This window comes from Carassius carassius, chromosome 49 (genome assembly GCF_963082965.1).
Source record: "Carassius carassius chromosome 49, fCarCar2.1, whole genome shotgun sequence".
NCBI lineage: Eukaryota > Metazoa > Chordata > Actinopteri > Cypriniformes > Cyprinidae > Carassius > Carassius carassius.
The window spans coordinates 19965209-19985315 of record NC_081803.1 but is presented as its reverse complement, the minus strand read 5'-3'; the positions used below and the strand labels follow the sequence as shown (position 1 = coordinate 19985315).

Here is a 20107-nt window from a genome sequence, read left to right as displayed (position 1 = left end):
TAAATAATTCCAAATCAAAATAAAATGTACTAAAAAAAGATATAAAATCATCATGTGACTATTAACTTATTTCAGAGAACTGTGAACTTTTTAAAGTTTTTTATTAATTTAATCTCAGTGTATATATCAACGTAACATTTTAGATCCGCTGACCAATAGTTTGGGAATTCCTGAATTAAATTAAATTAATTTAGTTTTTTCAATCTAATGCAATGAGATATAATTTAAATGTGACTCCAAAATGCTTTTTGGATCACTGTATCTATCAAAAAACTATGTAATTGTGATGCTCTGAATAGTTATTTCAAACTTATTTTAACTAACGATAAGAAATCTGGGTTTTATTAGATGATATTGTACTGGTTTACATCAAACGAGATTAATTACAATTACAGAAATAATGAAAATGAAAATAAATAATGTCTGTACATCAGGTTTTACACCATTAGGTTATATAAAAAAAGCAAAAATGCACAGAGACGTACACACAAAAACATATATTTAATGAAACATTATAACGGTCATAATGAGAAATGTTTAAATACACAGAGCCAACATCTAAGTTTGGTTGGTCTGCCATTGATCCAAACAATGAAAAACGCAATGTTCATGCACACACTCAGCACACATCTGTGTGAAAACATGAAATTAACTGAAGCTCAAACCATCAGAATTCTTCAAATCTGGATTATAAAAATGATCCACCGTAACACTGACATTGTTTCGATGACAGATGAAGATTCGATAGGATTCAAGTCACTGACTGACACACATTATCTAGGACAGGTGGCCTGAGACGAGGCAGACGGACATGTGTGAGACCGGAGAAGGAAGCCAAAGCGACAGACGAGTCGGACGAGAAGATTGAGCGAGAGAGAACAGAGAGGAACATGGAGGTAAATACCAGAGCAGGAGAAGGGACGTTTCCTTTGGGACTGGTGACTATGCTGTTTTTCACACTGTTTGACTGTGGCTGTGCAGAACACAAAACAGTGTTAAAGGATGTCAGTGGGTGTTTCAGGTTGAGATAAGAGAGAAATACAGAGAGAGAGCATGGCTGATAACGTGTTTGGCAGTGAGAGAGGACTGGGTTTCATCTGAACACACAACAGTTCAAAATTATAAAGCAATAAAACAAATAAGACATTTTAAGAAAATAATGCTTATAGTTGGAGCATTCAAATTATTTGCCATTTTGCAGATTATTTCATGACAACTTAGCACATATCCCCGAAAATTTCTGATTAACTTGATGTATCTGGATGTTTTCTGTTTTGATATATATTTTTTATAGTTTATGTATTAATTTAATAATTAATTAACAGATTAGAAAGATTAGAAGACAGACCAAAAGATAGATTAAACAATAGATAGACTTTTTAAAATTAATTTATATATTAATATAATTTTAAATATTGTAAAGTAACTGATTCATTAATTATTAATTTGAATAATAAACAGATAGAACAATAGATGGAACGACAGACCAACAGGATACCTTAATTTGAGTTTTTGTACTTCCCATCATTTTCAATTCAATTTCAATTTCATTTTGTGATTATCATTAGAAAATGATATGATGTAAAAAAAAATGTATTACCAATGTGTACAAATACTTTATTTATATTGCACTGCATTACAGTATTGATAAAAAAATTCTAAATTTCTTAAGACAATATAACTTTTTGTGTGTGTGTGTGTGTGTGTGTGTGTGTGTGTGTGTGTGTGTGTGTGTGTGTGTGGCCCGGACAATATTTTAACAAATTTTGTGAGGTTTCACTCTTTTCACATAACATAAATATTATTTATTGCATTGCACTGCTGGAAAATCCACTTAAACCAAGTGTCTGAAAGCTGGTTTCACATGGTTTCTAAGTGGTCCAAGCTGCTCATTTGCTCATCCAAATGCTTACAACAAAGTTGACTTGGCAGGCTGTGTTCATAAAGCTAGTAGATTAGCCTGGACCTGCAAAAAACAGCATTTCCATCTTAAGATGCTGTTTTTCCCCCCAGCAGGCAGAATAAAAGGAAACAAAAAAAATGCAAACAGAAGTAACCAAACAGTTCAGAAAACCTCTGTTTGGTTCATTGTTTTTTTAGAGAATGTTGCAATAGGAAAGCACAACTAGAGGAGAGTCCTTGTGGATCTAGAATTGAGTTCATTCACAGACAACAGCAGACAGACACACAGACACAAGGAAGCAACAACGAAAGGACCAACACTAAAGACTTCTGCACCACAGTCTAAAACCAACACAACAACAGTCAACACTGACTCGCTACAACCCTACAATAACGTCAACCCAAAAACACTCCGACCCTCACCTGCGTCTGAGGAGTCATTTAGTGCCATCTGACCCTTTAAATCAACCGCTTGACATTTCAATACAGATCAAGAATCAATACAGATCATTACAGAGGAAGACAGGATTTATTCGACATTGTGCATTAAATGACATAAAAGCCCAACAGGATGAGCAAACGCACGAATGGATAAACAATGCGATGAGAAAGGGATGGAGGGATAAAGAGATTAGAAATTAATATCATTCTCACCATGTACTGAACGGTGGAGCTGGATTTCCGTTTCTGGGTGGAAAGGGGGCGATGGAGGGATGGGATGAGAGAGTTACAATACATGTTATGATGAACATTAAACAGAATGGCACAGATGTATGAGAGGCAGAAAGGTTGAGAGAAGGAGCGCGTGTGGGTTTTTGGCAAGAAAGTGAGTTCGTCTGGTGGATAAAAGAGTTTTGATGTGGTTTAATTTACAGAACAGTCCTTAAGTCCTGACAGATAGATAGATAGATAGATAGATAGATATATAGATAGATAGATAGATAGATAGATAAATAAATGCTAGATTAATTTCTTCAAAATTACAATTCAGTACATCTTCCTGTCATTTCATTTCTACTTCCTGTCCCTTTATTTATCGGTTTCTTTCGCCCTGAAAATGTGTTTGTATGTGTCTGTAAGAGTTAAATCACACTCATCCAGGCGTTCCCTCACAATTCCTCCTGCCGTGATGCTCTTCATCACACTGCAGCATGAAAGACAGGACAGAGAGAATACCAGAGCATGGAAAAAAGAGGAAATATCAGAATGAAGGAGTGTGGCGAGCCAGTTGCTAAGCAATGAGTGAGGCGCAGTGGAAGTGTCTATTTCTGTCTCTTGGCTCCCTGGGTTCAAACCGCCAGCTATTTTTGGAGCGAGAGCTACATTCTCTCCCACCGCTGCTCTCGCTTGCACTCACACTCGGGATCGGGATGATGGAGTGGATCCAGGAGCGAGGCGTGGGTGGAGGAATCATGGAATGATTAGCGATGAGAGACAGAAAGTGTCTCATTAGTGCGGATGACAATCACAGGGCCGATGAAACATCACATCTTCCTGAGCGGCTAATGAGAGTGCCAGAAAAAATTAATGATTCCCACCACAGGTGCAGTTTTGAGTGAACTTGTGGAGGAGATCCTCTCAGCGGCTAACAGGAAGTGAACTCAGCTGAGGAAGAGAACACAGTCTGGCTGAAATGCTGATGTGGGCGACGTGCATGCTGATTCAGACTCAACCGCAGTCAGATACAGAGAGAAAATACAATATGAATGCATATTGGTCACTACACTACTGGTCAAAACTCTGGGGTCAATAATTTTTTTTTTTTTTTTTTATAAAGAAATACATACTTCTACTCAGCAGAAAGGCATAACAACTGATCAAAAGTGACAGTAAATGCATTTATAATGTTACTAAATATTTATATTTCAAATAAATTATTTCAGTTAGGGGCCAAGGCAACATTTTAAATTTGAATTCAGTTTAAATTGATGTATGAAAAACTGGAAAAATGATTATTAATAAAAAAAAAAAAAAAATTATATATACACACACAAACTACTAAAAATTACAAAGACACTACAAAATTACAACAATTTCAACTAAAATTAAAATGTAAAACAAAAAATATTATAAAATATTAATAAAAACTATAATAGTATCTCAATGATATACTTAACACATTCATAGGAGATGTTTTTCAAAAACATTAAACATCAAACACCCCAAACTTCTGAAAAGTAGTGTACATGCCAATATCAGTGTTTTTGTGCAGTTCAATACTGGAAGCATATCATATCAGATTTGTTTAATATTTCTATGATGTTACAAAAGTACTAAAGCTTCTACTCTACATATAACGTGTTTATTCCTGACATCTAGTCTAAAGAGACAGTGCACCTAAAGATTTTAATTGACGACTAGAAAGAGAAGGCTGTGAAGCGAGATCACTCTATGTACAAATTTAAAGCATCGTCTTTGAGACTTGGAAACATCCTCATTTATTCAGGAATTAATGTTAGAAACGCCACATCAGTCGCAGGATTTTCCTTGGAGTGTTTTTTAGTGTCGATCTCATGAAAAACCTGCACGCTAAAAGATTACTTAACGTATGATTAATACTCAGAGTGGGGGGGATTATTCTCTAGATTAGACTCCATATCCAATCCCTAATAGAGAGCAGTCACAGTTTCATTTCTAACTCTGCAGTGCAACAGAGGTGAAAGCCGACCTTTTTTACTCTGTCTGAGAGGATTATGTGTTATCAGAACAAATGAACCTGCAAGTGCACTCTCTCTAACAGCTCATTACGGGTCGGAGGTCAACATCTGTGTGCGTTCACCTGATGCTGCGTGGTGCACACCGGGTGGAACCGAGGGATGGAATGCTCTGAATGCAATGACTGAGGCACTATGGGTAAACTATATAGAGATAATAATCAGATAAGATGCAGATCAGAAATGAAAGAAAGATCAAGTTTGAGCGCAGAAGCTTATACTAGGGCTGGGCGGTATGACACAGTAATGGGTGAACTAGTAAAGATTTTGCTAAACTGTGGTGCAATTTGTTAAAAATCTGACATGTGTAATTGTAGGTTGTTAAAGGTTGCAACCAGAGATTTTATTGTTTCAAGCTAGTTTCAATTTTGAATGTGAAAAACAAATGCCTTGGCATGAAGAAGCTGAAGTACTGAAGTTACTAAAACGTAAACTGAAATAAAACTAAAATAGAAGGAAAAATATTTTTGAAAGAAAAAGTAATATTGAATAAAAATGAGAAATTAAACGTAATTGTACATTTCTAAAACTAAAACAAAAAAATCAACTAAACATAACTGAAACATCAGAAAACTATTAATATATATTTTTATATAAATTAAAAATAGGTCAAAGTACTAAAGTGTAAAAAACGCTAAATATAAATATTTAAAAAAGACAAAAACAAATGAATGACAAAAGCACATAAAATTACTAAAATTCTAACTAAAATATAAGTTATAAAAAATTAAAATAATTACTATGATAGCTTATAAATTAAAAAAATATATAAAATTGTATTCAACATTTATAAATGCAATGATAGACTATAAATTTAAATAAAATAACACTGGTAGCAGCATCACAAATAGTCACAGTTGTTCCTATAAAGGTTATTTTACACCATGTATGGCTCATCCAATCATATTTACATGCATTACTGGTTTAAACTGTTTCATAATCTTTTAAAAAAACTTCATTCATTGAGTTGCAAAAAACTAAATGAGATTCCTTATATAATAATCCAAAAATAGGTATTAGTATGTAGTTATATAATACATAAAATTTTTTGGATTGAATTTTCGGGGAAAAATGGCTATACTGTGATATACATTGTGTCCGCAATATAATATTATTCATATTATGAAATAAGATTACTATACCACACACCACCAGCTTGCTTACTTAGTGAAGAACCAATGAATCTAATCTCACAGAAAAGACACACTGCTAGAAAGGACAGAACATGGAGACAAATACAGCAAACGCAAACACACAAATCTGCTTCAGATCAGACACACAGTGGACGCCAGAACTTCCATCAATTAAAGGACAAGAAACATTCAGGAATCCCTCCTCTATCGGAAACTGTGCTTTGCGAATGTGAACAGAAAGAGAAAAAGGTATGAGAAAGGGAAGAAGAAAAAGGAATGAGAAAGTCTTACCTTAACATCGGCCTTCCTGTTGAGCAGGCTCTTGGCTGCTGTAGACGGGGAGAGAGAAAACGCAAACATCAGCATGCTTTGACGGGAGCAACAGTCAACATTAATGAAGCGCTAATGGTGCTCGGCCAAACATGTCACATAATCGTCCGAGCCAGCTGGGGAAATCCCTCCCGCCCCACATCTAGAGGATTACATCCATCTAAAACACTACATGCGGAGTGTATGTCCGCACAAGCATCACCACAGGAGCGTGCCGTGTTTTGGTGTATGCACAGAGAGGCCCACACTGAAACCAGCCAGAATTAATCACGAATTTTGATCGAAACTTCCCATCCAGGAGTGAGGGGTTAGAGACTGTCATGCACACGTGATGCTGGTGTACATGCAGAAGAGTGCAAACACATACACACAGTTACTTAGCTAAATGAAGACTTTTGTTGTTTTTATATAATGCAAATTAATAGCTAGGTAATAAATATCCATAAAACAAGGTCAATTTAGATGTAAGATCATTTAGTTTTTTCTTTGTTTTAAGCATTAATCAAACAAAATTCCATGTGTTTTATGCTATAAACAAAATAAAAATGTAAATAAAAAAAAATATATGGAAACAGGTATTCATGTATAGTTATAGAATATTTAAGTTTTTTTTATTTTATTTTATTTTCAAGACAAAAATACTCATACATTTTTATTAGGGCTGTGAATCTTTGGGAAGGCAGCGATTCGATTCAATTCACGATTCATAGGTTTTTGATTCGATTCAAGAACAATTTTTGTTTTATATACTAGGCTACATTTAATGAACAATTATTTAAGTTTTTTTCCCTTAGCGTTTCATCAGTTCATTCTGCTTTTATTCAGTTTAGCTGCAGATAAAGTCTGGCATGTCTATGAGAGCGAGATCACTTCTCTTTCAGTGTCAAAACGCATTTATCTCATTTTCATAAAATAAAATGCTACAGTAGTTATTTAACCTTTCCTCTCCATCAGCGGATGATGATTCTGAAAGAAAACACGGCAGATGTCTTGCTAAAGCAACGAACGCTACTTTCATGCATCTGATTATCACACAGTCGGTTCATCAGCATTGTTTAAACACATTTATCATTCAGTGGAACTGTGCGTATGATTTAGACACTTACATTTCTGCTCTGTCCGTGCAATAAATACAGCTTTCAACTGCTCAGGTAACAACGTCGATAAGAAGCAGAGAGCCATTGAAAAACTACAGAAAAGTAAAGCTACTACACTTTAGTATTACTGGCCACGAGTCCTATAGATCGCACGTTAGCTGTGTCAGAGACGAACGGAGCGTGAGCGCAATCCTGTAACAGTCTCGTAAACAGTGGAGCGCGTGAAGGACAGATTAGAGGCACGAACACTCTTCAAGGTCTCCATTAATTAGTGCGTGTAGTAATTTAATGTGTATATATTTTGAAAGCCTAGATAACTGTAGAAATCGTGATTCATTTGATTCTTAGCGTTTTAAATCGATTACTGCCCGAGATCGGCGATTCACAATTCAAAAATCATGTTTTAAGATCGATGCATATGCATCGTAAGGGTTTGTAATCGATGCATCGAGAAACCGATTGAATCGTTACACCCCTAATTTTTATACATTTAAAACTAGTGTTAAACTAACCTAAACCCTAATTTTGTCCTTAAAATATACTCCCCCCACCCCATTTTTAGCATTAAAAACATTTACACAATTATTGCAGTATAAATAATTGCCTTTTATTTGAAAATATACTTTAACAAGTTTTTAAATTATTTCTATGATTAAGATAGAACAGACTTCTGTTATCTTTATATATATATATATAAAGCTAATTCATAACTAGTAAATATCCATAAAACAAACCAATTTACTTAAAAAGTCAAACTGAATTCAAAAATTGAAGTCAAAGAATTCTGTTTCTTTCCTTTGTTTTTAAGCATAAACCTAGCAAAATCATCTGGGCTCTGTGCCCAAATTAATATCAAAATATATAATACAATATTTACAAGAAATGTTTATTTAAACTTAATTTAATGCATCCTTGCTGAAAGTATTATATATTTAAAAAAAACCATGGACCCCAAACATTTTAACGGTAGTGTATATTATTCACTTTATCTATAAATAATTTTTATTACCCCCCAAAGGCAGGCTGTGTCAGATTTAGTTAACTTCTATCCTAAATTACAGCTAAATAAAGCCACAAACACACGCACACTGCAGTTAAAGCATGATACGTTCAAATATTTGGTTCATGGGGCGACAAGGACCTGCAAGTTCCTTGCCACAAAAGAGAATGTTGATGTTTGTCAAAGTGAATAAAAACCATCTAAGACAACTTCTCATCCCTAAAATGACATCAAATGAAATGAAGCCTGCAAATCCTATATGAACTTTAAATCTTCTCTGCCATGCCAACACAGGAAGATATTTTCTTAGCATTTCTATGGCTCTAAAGTACCCTGACTTTATTCATCCGTGCAGATAAGGGGAAGGTGCTGTGTGAAGGGAGGGTTGAGAAAGAGAGAAAGAGAGAGAATCTTACCTTGACACAAAGGGTAGAGGCAGAGAAGAATGGAGAGAAGGAGAGATTAAGAGAGAGAGAGATCAGCACAGGTTCATCTGGAGTGTGTTTGTCTGGATGAGGGCAGGGGGTTCAAATGTGGGTTTCTTAACTGATGTATAACAAAGGTTTATGTTCCCTCTTTGGTTTTATTTTTCAAATCGTCATCTTGTGCCATTTTCAAGCCCTTTGCTCCATGACACAATTGTAGTGACACCTAGAGGTGGCAATAAACCTGATTCACCTAAAACACCTGAGACACACACACAAAAACACTGCAGAGGAGAAATGCAGAGGCAGTCATCTGTTGGGAATAAAAAATAAAGTATCTACAAAACTTTCTGAAAAATTCTGACCTCTAGGAATTCATTAAAAATTGTGAAGCAGAGCACTATGGGTAAACATTGGTGTGTTATAATCATTATCAAACAAAATCTCACACAAGTATAAATGGACTAGACTAGTTTTGGACTGAAATGAAATATTGGAAGCTATATTTTATTTAATGTCTGTGGATCATGTTTAAAGCATGCTGTTGATTGTTGACCCTCAATGTAAATAAATGGTTACAAAATGTGGTTACAGAAAATAAAGGTGGTGTAGTTCACCCCAAAATGTATATTCTGTCATAATTTACTCGCCCTCATGTTGTGCCAAACCTGTAAGCATTTCCTTATTCTGTTCAACACAAAAGATGATATTTTAAAGAACGTTGGTGACTGGATTAGGTCCAGAAACGCAAATGGGTCAATGGGACGCAAAACTGTTTGGTTACACACATCTTTTATGTTCCACAGAAGCAAGAGTCATACAGTTTTGGAACGACATGGGAGTGAGTAAAGGATGACAGAATTTCATTTTTGAATGGACTCCCTAGAAAATAATCTGCTAATAATATTCCTTTAATCATCACTGAAAACCTGCTGCATGGATTCTGGAATCAGCCAAGAGTTAAAATGCCAGATCTCTGCAAACAATCCTAGAATTTAGTGCTGAAAGGACATTGAACCCCCTTTCCTGAACACACAGGTTTAAGACATGCACTCAGATCGGCTCGGAAAACATCAGGCTTCTCCTGCGTCAGGAGACATGCGTGTGCTCTCGTGCAATGTTCAGTCATCAGCAGGCACGCAAGAGAAAGAGAGAGAAACCTACAATTAAGAGATCTGACACAAAAGAAACCCAAGGGAAGAAGAAGAAGAAAGAGGCAGAACACTGAAGGATGGATGGATGGATGGATGGAGCAAGCGGAGATTGTAGAGGAGAGAGAAAGTGAGTGCAAATAGAAAGAAGAAGAGATAGAAGGAGAGAGAGAATAAAGGGACCCTGTTGGAAAATCCAACTAAAACCAGCTGCTGATATCGGCACTTTGAATCTGATGGGCCGTCTGCTGTGCTATTTATGTTCAGGAAGCATCGGTTTTTAGATTTACCAGGACATAAACATCACATTACAACAAAATGAACTGTTGCAAATGGTCTTTTTCGATCTAAATCTGTGGTCACACATGACTTTGTGCTCCATTCACTTCTAATTATATCCACGTGAGTCGAGAAACGCTGAAAGACTTCTGCAGATAATCATCATAGAGAGACTATATTGACCTAAGCTTGACATTAAATGACATCTGCTTGTTTATGTTTGGTGGGGGCTGCTTCTGATCTGGTAGATCATTATGGTCAAGCTGGTTAGAACTGGTAACCGCTTTAGAACGGCAGGATGCCAGTGACCACATTTGAAATCCCCCAGCTTGACTGCCTTAAAATAATATGACCTGTTTCTTTAGCAGGAGAGATGATTCTGTGGGGTGTTTTCACACTGATCATGATTTGCATCAACAAACTGACGAGAAGTCATTTATTTATTTTTAGATTTGCCGGTTTCAGTAGAAACTACTTGTGATGTGATCTGCCCATGTTTAGTGATGAAAAAGCTATTTTTACTTAATGCAAATAAGAGTAGCAACTTCCAATAGAAGTGAGTAATTCCACCATTTATGATACAGTAATACTGTGAAATACTTTTTACAATTTAAAATACGTGTTTATTTTTTAATATATTGTAAAATGCAATTTATTCCTGTGATGCGCAGCTGTATTTTCAGCATCATTCCTCCAGTGTCACATTATCTTCAGAAATCATTCTAATATGCTGATTTGCTGCTCAAGAAACATGTCATATTATTATCAATAATGAAAACTGAATCAGAATCAGAATGAGCTGTTGTTCTGCTTCACATTTTTGTGGAAACCACAATACAGTTCTTTTTCAGGATTCTTTGGTGATTATTAAGTTCAAAAGAACAGCATTTATTTGAAAGAAACATTACATTCTGTAACATTATAAATGTATTTATGTTTGATCTATTTAAAGCATCCTAGATGTATAAAAGTATTACAAAAATATTATAAAAAATATGGTAGCATATATTCAAGGTATGCGTTTTATCAACCCTAGAAATTGAACCCATGCACAGCTGTTCTAATACAAAGCATCAAAAAACTGCATCTGTTTGTTTAATGCATTAATAATCATTTTTTTTGTTCTTGATTTGATGGATAATGCACTGCTGCAATTGCAACACTTTCCTATCCAGAATTCTAATTTTCAGAATGCAAAGGAAATACAACCTGATCCATTCATGATCAGATAATAACAAACTATGGCTGGTTACACAGCCCTAGGCAGTTCGAATGGCTCCACAATCAACGATACGGATACAACAGGTTACCTGCAGAGATGCATATCACAGCCAGTGTGACAGGGCTTAATGAAAACAACAAGAGAGAGAGATGAAGAGGAAAAAGAGAGATAGAAATAAAGAGGAAAGAGAGATCTAACCATTCCCAAAGTCAGCCAGCCGCGTCTGCAGTGCTGAACATGAGACCGCTGTTACCGTGTCATGCTCCAAGCTCCATGCTGAATATGAATCATGATAAGCAGAAAATGAAGCAGAGAGGATGGATGGATAGATGGAGGATGGCTTGAGACGTGAGGGAAGAGGGCTACCTTGTTCCACCAGACTGGTGGTGGTACCGGCTGCAGAGACGCTGGCGGGTGCCGTGGTCTGCCTGCCCACTGCCAGACACACACAGACACACACATATGCAAATCATGCCGTAGACCACTGGTTCTCAACTGGTTTAGAATCATCTATGTTCTATTTCATCCAGCCGGTTTCACACCGTGACCTAACCAGATACGACATGACACTGCGATTCACGATCAAAGCCATCTTTTCCATGTTTTTGTCCTACCCAGGCGCTGGAACAAAAGCACACAAACTATGACGATAATTATCTCAGGTACTGATTATGTGCTTTATTTAATATTAAAAGTGTGATTTTGAATATCATTTTGCATGATCTTTAAAGCCATACTAAAAGCAACAATGGTAATTTACCTCAGTTCTTGACAATAAATTAAAGAACATAGAACATTAAACCTGTGAACTCAAAGTATCAACTTTCAATGACGCTAGATGTTAATATTTATTAATTTAATGTATCCATTTCACCGTGAGAGCAGTGCACTTGCAGAGAGACAAAGCCACCTGATTTCTTGATGCATCGATTACAAATCCTGCTGATGTATATGAATCAGTCTTGAAACATGGATTTTTTTTTTAACCCAAAGAATCACACACACACACACACACACATTTTCTTTCCAATGTCTTCTCATACCTTTTAGCAGCTGTGATGTTAACCCTGCCTTCTAAATGTGTTTAACTTTATTATATTTTTCAAGGATCTCTTTAATCTTTAGCAGAGAAATGAATTGTGCTGACTCTCTCATGAGAAATGAATCAAACTGAGGCTCTCCACACATCGAGTGATTGGCTGCCCACCGCTGATGTCACACTTTAATGTGCACAAGCTCTAGAGTTAATCATGAACTCTGAAATAACCTCTTCGTTGACAAAGAATGCTATTGGTGAACCTGCTAAACTAAACTGGGTTGGATTTGGTTGTTTTTTGTCAACTCTCTTGTGAAACTCAGAGTAGGTGATACACAAGCTGTCATGTTGACTAATTTGTCAACCTTTCCGATTTTACCCTCTTCCAAGTGACATGAATTTTTAACTAAAATGGCGCAAACCTTTCACATGACATTCAATTTTAGGTCACGGACCACCAGTTGAGAACCAATGCTGTTGAGAGAGAAACCAAAGGACAGAGCAGTCTGTTAGCATGGAGAGAGTTAGCCGGAAACACAAGCTGCTGTCTGCAACCAGAGAGGGATCTTGAGAGTCCATTACAGTGGGTGGTGTAATCATATAATAAGGTTTCTCCTGTCACTCTGGAATAAAGAAAAGACTCATTTTCTTGTCAAGCTCTCCTTGGGGAGCCACTCTCTCCTATCAGCAGGAAAAACACCACTTTCGCTAGCACCAATCTATACTATGGCAAAACAGAGCAAAGCATTTATTTGGGGGTTGGGGTTTTGACGTTGTGAGGAGGCAGTAGAAATACAGAAGGGAAAAAAATTATAGAATAAGTGATCGAGAGGACAAACAGAAAAAAAACACTTATCACACATTAAACGGGCTATATCCCTTTACTTGTTCCTCTTTAAAAAAAAAAAAAAGGGTAAATCTGCAAAAACATTCACCTGCATTTACTTTATTCATATAAAGCACAAACAATATACTCAGATTCATGAATAAATGGCTAATTAAAATATAGGTTTGAATCAGTCTAACGAGCTGTATTCATCAGAGCGATTACTAAGATAACAAAAGTATCTTACTAAATGGAGTTTATATGATGTGTAGTTAAAGATGTTCAAAACTGTACCGAGGTATATCTGTCGACTATAACTGCCTTAATAATAGAACGTGGCAGTTTCATAGTAAAAGAAAACATGTATATTAATCACCTTTTATATTTTAAGTTAAAGAATATAATCTAATATATTTGAAACTATATTTATATAATTCATAAATAATAAATATAAAATTATATTACATATCTTTATAATATATTTATTTTATTTTTTATAAATATATCAAAATATGTTTTATATATGTTATAGTATAAAATACAAATATGAAAATAATAGAAAATATATATTGAATTTGAAAGGAATCTTTAGAAATAATTTAATTGAAATTATTTCTATTTAAAAAGGCAATACAAATATTTTGTTCTGTTTTTTTTTAATCCTAGTCAGTTTCTATCCTAAATGTTTTCTACCATGAAACAGCCAAGGCAGTGTGTTCAAAATAAATAAATACATAGAAATACATAAATTATTACATTGAGAAATGTCAATTCTTTAACTTGGATGAGGCATTGTTGAAGAGGGTATTAGTCATGAAAAATGTAATCATTGAACAGGACTTCAAAAAGAAAAAAGAAAATGTCCCTTTTAAAGAATAAGGGAATGACATACGAGGGCAAGTGTGTGGAGTGACGCTCGGACACTCCCACGCCTCCTCTACCACTGAGTCACCCTGCGGGACAAGGTAATTACAGTAATGAACGCATCTAAAACGCTCCTCAAACAGGAACACTGTTGCTTCCGCCCACCAGCCTGCTGTAGAAGTGCGAGCGAGTGAGAGCGCGCGTGTGTGTGTGTGTGAGAGAGCAGATGCTTCATCACAGCAGAAATAAATCACATATTATTATAAACACCAGTTCTTTCACGTGGTGTTTGGCACAGGTGCAAACATCCAGAATTCTCTTTCCCTCCAGACTAGCCGTATGTGACCCGCTACTCACAAACACCACACACTTCCTACAGAAACGCTCGTCTCTGAATCAATCTGTCAGGACACTTTGAATGTCCAGCTGCTCTAAAAAACAAACCGTCGGATAAGAAATAGCGTATAGATCCCTTAGCTGTGAGATTTCTTGTCTGATGCTTCAAAGCAAAGATCTGAATTTATTAATAGAATGAATATTTAGCTTTGAGATCACTTAAAGGGAGAGTTCACCCAAAAATGACAACCCCGTCAGCATTTGCTCAGCTTCATGTTGTTCCAAACCATATGATTTTCTTTCCTATCGTCAAACAGAAAAGATGTCATGCAGAATGCTGAAGCTGCTCTTTTTTTACAAAAGTGAATGGTGACCATCTGTCAAGGCCCAATAACAGTACAATAAAAGCACCATAACAGCAGTCCATTTGAGTTATGCACTATATTCCAAGTCTTTTGAATTCATATGATAGGAACAAAAGCTTTTACTCTCACACAAAGCAATCGTTTGGCTTTAAAAGTTGTATGGACTAATTTAATGGAGTTTTGTAATCAGTCACCATTCACTTGCATTTTATGGAAATTGCATCAATATATGGAAGAAAAAGAATCTTACTGGTTTGGTATGACATGATAGTGAGTAAATGATCTAAATTTTCATTTTTGGGTGAACTCAGAGTCAGTGTTGTTGACTAAAACTATAAAAAATTGTTTTCAGTAATTAAAATAAAACTGAAAAAAAAAGCAGCAAATATCAGACAAAAAAAAAATCTTAAAACTTAAACTTAAAAATTTTAATTATAGTGCCTTGTCAAATAACTTAAATTTAAAAAAAGCTTAAATATAACAATAGAAATAAAAACAAAAATCTATAAAGATGACAAAAGCACAAAATTGCTAAATTATAAAACAAAATTAAAAATGCTTAAAATATAATCTAAAATTAAAAACATAAAAATAAATGCTATAATACTTTAATAGTATATAAATAATACTAAAATATCACTGTTAAGATGTTGTGTTGATGCTTTTAGAATAAAAGTCTGATTCATTTAATGATTGGTGGTTTTGATTACTGTACTCTAGAAGTCAATCAGTTCAGCATATCTTCAGTTTGTCTTTCAAGACAGTGTCTATGCAAAGAGTCTGATGTGAACTTACCAGAGAAATTGCGCGACACCAGCATGGTGGTCAATATCGCACCCTATACGCAAGAAAAAGATGGTAACGTGAACAGAGGCATCAAGCAGTGGGTTTCAGACATATACAGATGAAATACAGACTCCAGTTGCAGGTATAACTGCAATTGAAGGTTCAGACCTTGAGTTTCCTTCTTGCGTTGAACTTCTTCAGGCACTCGACTGTTTCCTGTCTGTGCATCATGGACGCCACAGTGGAGCGTTGCTGCAGGAAAGAGAGCAATCAAATTATTAATAGTATAGTGTTGTTTTGTCTTAAAGTCAATATGAATCTAAATCTGATCCTATTTACATTTTGACATTGTGAACAGGTATATTTAATAGAAACGGGGGGGGGGGGGGGGGGGGGGGGGTAAATGAAGCTCTGCCACATTTTATATTGTGAATACTTTGTTTTATCATGAAACATATTCATTTTGTCTTGAAGTGTGTGTAATCTGGTGTATGTTGGTATTTTGGGCTGGTAATACTCACGCAGACCCACGGGTGTTTCAGAGCCTCCTGGGCCGTGATTCTCTTGGCTGGATTGATGGTCAGCATCTGATTGATGAGGTTTTTGGCCTCAGGGGTGACTGTGTCCCACTCTGGCGAAGGGAACTTCAGGAAACATGGGAACAGGGTTATATTTTGACTCAAGTTGTACTGTATGAGTGAAATCACAAGGGGACTCACGTCATAAGCCCCGGCTTTGATCTGCTGGTAGAGTTTGTGTTGGTCTTCATCCCAAAACGGAGGATATCCCACCAGCAGAATATACAGGATGACTCCTGCAATCACATCATAGACGTCTCACTTCTAACAGACTCTATGCTGATCTTTGTGCGTCTAAAGCAGACATTTAGTCACACCTAAAACATCCTTAAATGCAATAAGAAACAGACATATACATTCTATAAAGAAACATATGCATACAAAAACACAAAATTCTATTATATACATTTTTTTACTTAACCAATGTTATCAAACAGCTACACTTTCCAAGTTTATTTCTTTATAGACTTTATCTAATATAATTTACACAATTTATAATTCATAAAATAATATCAATCTATTTTAATAAACAACATATAAATAATATAAATATATATAAACAAATGTCAATTGTATTGTTTAATTATGTAGAGAAACATAATATAAATATGAACTAAAATGGCAAAAGTTATCAAAACAGCTGAAATTGATTAACACTTGAATTGAAGTCTAATTTGTAAATAAATCAGTGTTTTGATCTGTTTTTTTGTAATAACTTCTACACAAAATACACAGCCGTTCAAAAGTTTGGGGTCAGTGCATTTTTTTTCTCTTTCTTTCTTGATTTGTTAAATTGCTAAAAGTGACAGTGAAGACTTATATTCTTAGAAAAGACTTTGATTTTAAATGAATGGTTTTTTTTACTTTTTATTAATCAAAGAATACTGAAAAACCTGTTACCAGTTTCAAAAAAATATTAAGCAGCAACATTGTTTCCAACATTGAGAAATTAATCAGCATATTAGAATGATTTCTGAAGGCCCATGTGACACTGAAGACTTGAGAATGTGGGACATCTTCTGTGTGTAATGTTAGCCAGGTGGGTTCAAGATTGTTACTTAAAGTAACTAAAGTTTAAATTAACTAAACATTTATTTTGTGACAACAAACGTAAAATGGCAAACAATTTTGAGTGTTGCATTTTGAGAATGACTCAAGAATCCATGAACTGGTTGACTGATATACAAACAATCCTAAAGAAGCGTCAAAATGAATCAGAATTTCCAACCCCAGATAAAAAAAACCTATCCCACCTACTGACCTGCAAAGTAATTAAACTGTCTAGAGAAAGTGGACGTGAAACACGGCGGTGGTGGCTGAACCGGTGAAAGCACTGTTATGTAACAGCCTCTTGACAACACCTTCCAGAGAAGAGCTCTCCACATCTGAGAGCTGATGTGTCCGAATATGTGCAAGAGAGAGCGAGAGAGAAAGAAGATAGAAATAGATGCAAAGAACTCTATTGGGAGGGAGTGTGTGACTCACCACATGCCCAAATGTCCACAGGTTTCCCATAAGCCTCCTTTCGTAGCACTTCTGGGGAGAGGTAACCTGGCGTCCCAGCAAACCCTGCATGGGAATGCAAAAATACACATCTAAAAACTCAACATCCAGGCTCTTTCCAACACATCAGTGTTTGTATGTGAGAGAAAACCATTTGGTTGCCAGATTATGTGCTTGGAAACAGCTAAATTAAACAAATAAAGCTTTGAAGAGTTTGACGTGACCACGTACCAAACCAGGCCTGCTGGTCTCCCTGCACTTCAATGGCCAGGCCAAAGTCGGCCAACTTGACGGCAGCGTTCTTGCATTTACTGGCCAAGAGCAGGTTCTCTGGCTGAAGAGGAGATCAGGGGTGCACTCATATTACAGCTGAACCAAAATCTGATACATGTTACCTTTAAACACTTAATACATAACATACAACCACAGCTGCACACAAACAGAATCAGCTCCCAAATTATGAGCGGTGCTGACCAGCGCCATGTTCTGACAATGCTAGAAGCACATTGTTAGTTTGATTTCAACTCTAAAAAATTTCTAATTCACAACATCCTGTGATGTACTCCTGCTTTCCATTTAAAATCACATGTTAGCTTGATATCTATGACTTTAGATCATCCAAATGGTCCGGAAACAAAATGATGATGGTTAGTATTGAAGGTGTTCAATTGTCCAGAGAAATGGCTAATAACAACCAAAACACAGGTGATAAATGATGCTAAGCCATTGTTTCACAACCAGGTACATTACCGGTCAAAAGTTTGGAATCAGTAAGACTTATGTTTCTTAAATAAGTCTCTTCTGCTCATCAAGGCTGCATTTATTGAATTAAAAATACAGAGGAAAAAAAATAATCTTGCAAAATGTATTTACAATATAAAATAATGGTTTCTATTTTAATATCCTTTCAAATAAAATGTATTTCTGTGATGCAAAGCTGAATTTCCATCAGCCATTACTCCAGTATAGTGTAGCATGATCAATAAGAAATCATTCTAATATGTTGATTTATTATTAGTATTATCAATGTTAGCAACAGTTGCGCTGCCAAATATTATTTTAGAAACTGCAATACTTTTTTTTTAGGATTCTTTGATAATAAAAAGTTAAAATGAATGGCGTTTATTCAAAATATAAATCTTTTCTAACAATATAAATCTTTGCCATCACTTCTTAACAATTTAATACACCTCTTGCCGAATAACCCCTAACTTTTGAACAGTAGTGTAAATTGTTAGAAAAGATTTCTATTTTAAATAAATGGTCTTCTTTTTAACTTTTTATTCATCAAAGAATCATGAAAAAAGTATAACAGGTTCCAAAAAAAAAATAATAATAAGTAAGCAGCTCAACCAGCACTGATGATAAATCAGCATATTATAATGATTTCTGAAGGATCCTGTGACACTGAAGTCTGAAGTAATGATGCTGAAAATTCAGCTGCGCATCAAAGAAATAAATTTGATTTTAGTGTACAGTACAGACCAAAAGTTTGGACACACCTTCTCATTCAAAGAGTTTTCTTTATTTTCATGACTATGAAAATTGTAGAGTCACACTGAAGGCATCAAGGGCTATTTGACCAAGAAGGAGAGTGATGGGGAGCTGCGCCAGATGATCTGGCCTCCACAGTCACCGGACCTGAACCCAATCCAGATGGTTTAGGGGTGAGCTGGACCGCAGACAGAAGGCAAAAGGGCCAACAAGTGCTAAGCATCTCTCGGGGAACTCCTTCAAGACTGTTGGAAGACCATTTCAGGTGACTACCTCTTGAAGCTCATCAAGAGAATGCCAAGAGTGTGCAAAGCAGTAATCAAAGCAAAAGGTGGTTACTTTGAAGAACCTAGAATATGACATATTTTCAGTTGTTTCACACTTTTTTGTTATGTATATAATTCCATATATAATTCCACATGTGTTAATTCATAGTTTTGATGCCTTCAGTGTGAATCTACAATTTTCATAGTCATGAAAATAAAGAAAACTCTTTGAATGAGAAGGTGTGTCCAAACTTTTGGTCTGTACTGTATATTAAAATGGAAAATTTGTATTTTACATCATAATATTTCTCAGTATTATTTTTTCCCCTGTATTTTTGATAAAATAAATGCAGCCTTGAGGAGCATAAGAATCTCCTGTAAAAAAGCATTAAAAATCATTCTGATCCCAAACTTTTGAGCAGTAGTGAAGCTGGGACCAGTCTTGTTTTAATATTATATATGGTTTTATAGTTTTTATTAATATCTTATTTATAAAATTTTTAATTATCATTTAAATTTTGATTAAGTTTGGTCATTTTGCTATGTGCTTTTGACATGATTATTATTATTGTATTATTATTGTACTTGTTTATTTTTAATTTTTTTTAAATATTACTATTTTGTTTGTTTTTATTTCTGCTTTTATTTTTTACTCAGTTTTTGTTGTTATCTATTTCCAGTCAGAAATTTTAGTGCTTCAATTAAATGAAAATTAGAAAATGTTACTTTTTTTTATTTAATCTAAAATTAATATTTTATTATATTGCGGTTGTATTTCAATTAACAAAAATGTTATAATA

At 35.2% G+C, this 20107-nt stretch overlaps 1 protein-coding gene across 49 annotated transcripts in view; it reads right to left on the bottom strand.

Annotated features, from left to right (window-relative positions):
- Positions 1–20107, bottom strand: part of LOC132132939 (calcium/calmodulin-dependent protein kinase type II subunit beta-like) — a 63917-nt gene that overhangs the window by 8408 nt on the left and 35402 nt on the right. For 6 of the 49 annotated variants that reach the window (XM_059545515.1, XM_059545519.1, XM_059545523.1 and 3 more), the window contains exons 7-16: positions 17779–17881; positions 17530–17613; positions 16186–16280; positions 15988–16110; positions 15635–15718; positions 15476–15518; positions 11620–11688; positions 6041–6078; positions 2557–2589; positions 905–973 (exon numbers count right to left, since the gene is read on the bottom strand). In XM_059545515.1, the coding sequence (XP_059401498.1) occupies positions 905–973; positions 2557–2589; positions 6041–6078; positions 11620–11688; positions 15476–15518; positions 15635–15718; positions 15988–16110; positions 16186–16280; positions 17530–17613; positions 17779–17881 (741 nt within the window). The remainder of the gene's footprint in view (positions 1–904; positions 974–2556; positions 2590–6040; positions 6079–11619; positions 11689–15475; positions 15519–15634; positions 15719–15987; positions 16111–16185; positions 16281–17529; positions 17614–17778; positions 17882–20107) is intronic. The other 43 variants (XM_059545525.1, XM_059545538.1, XM_059545533.1 and 40 more) reach the window with 14 other exon arrangements.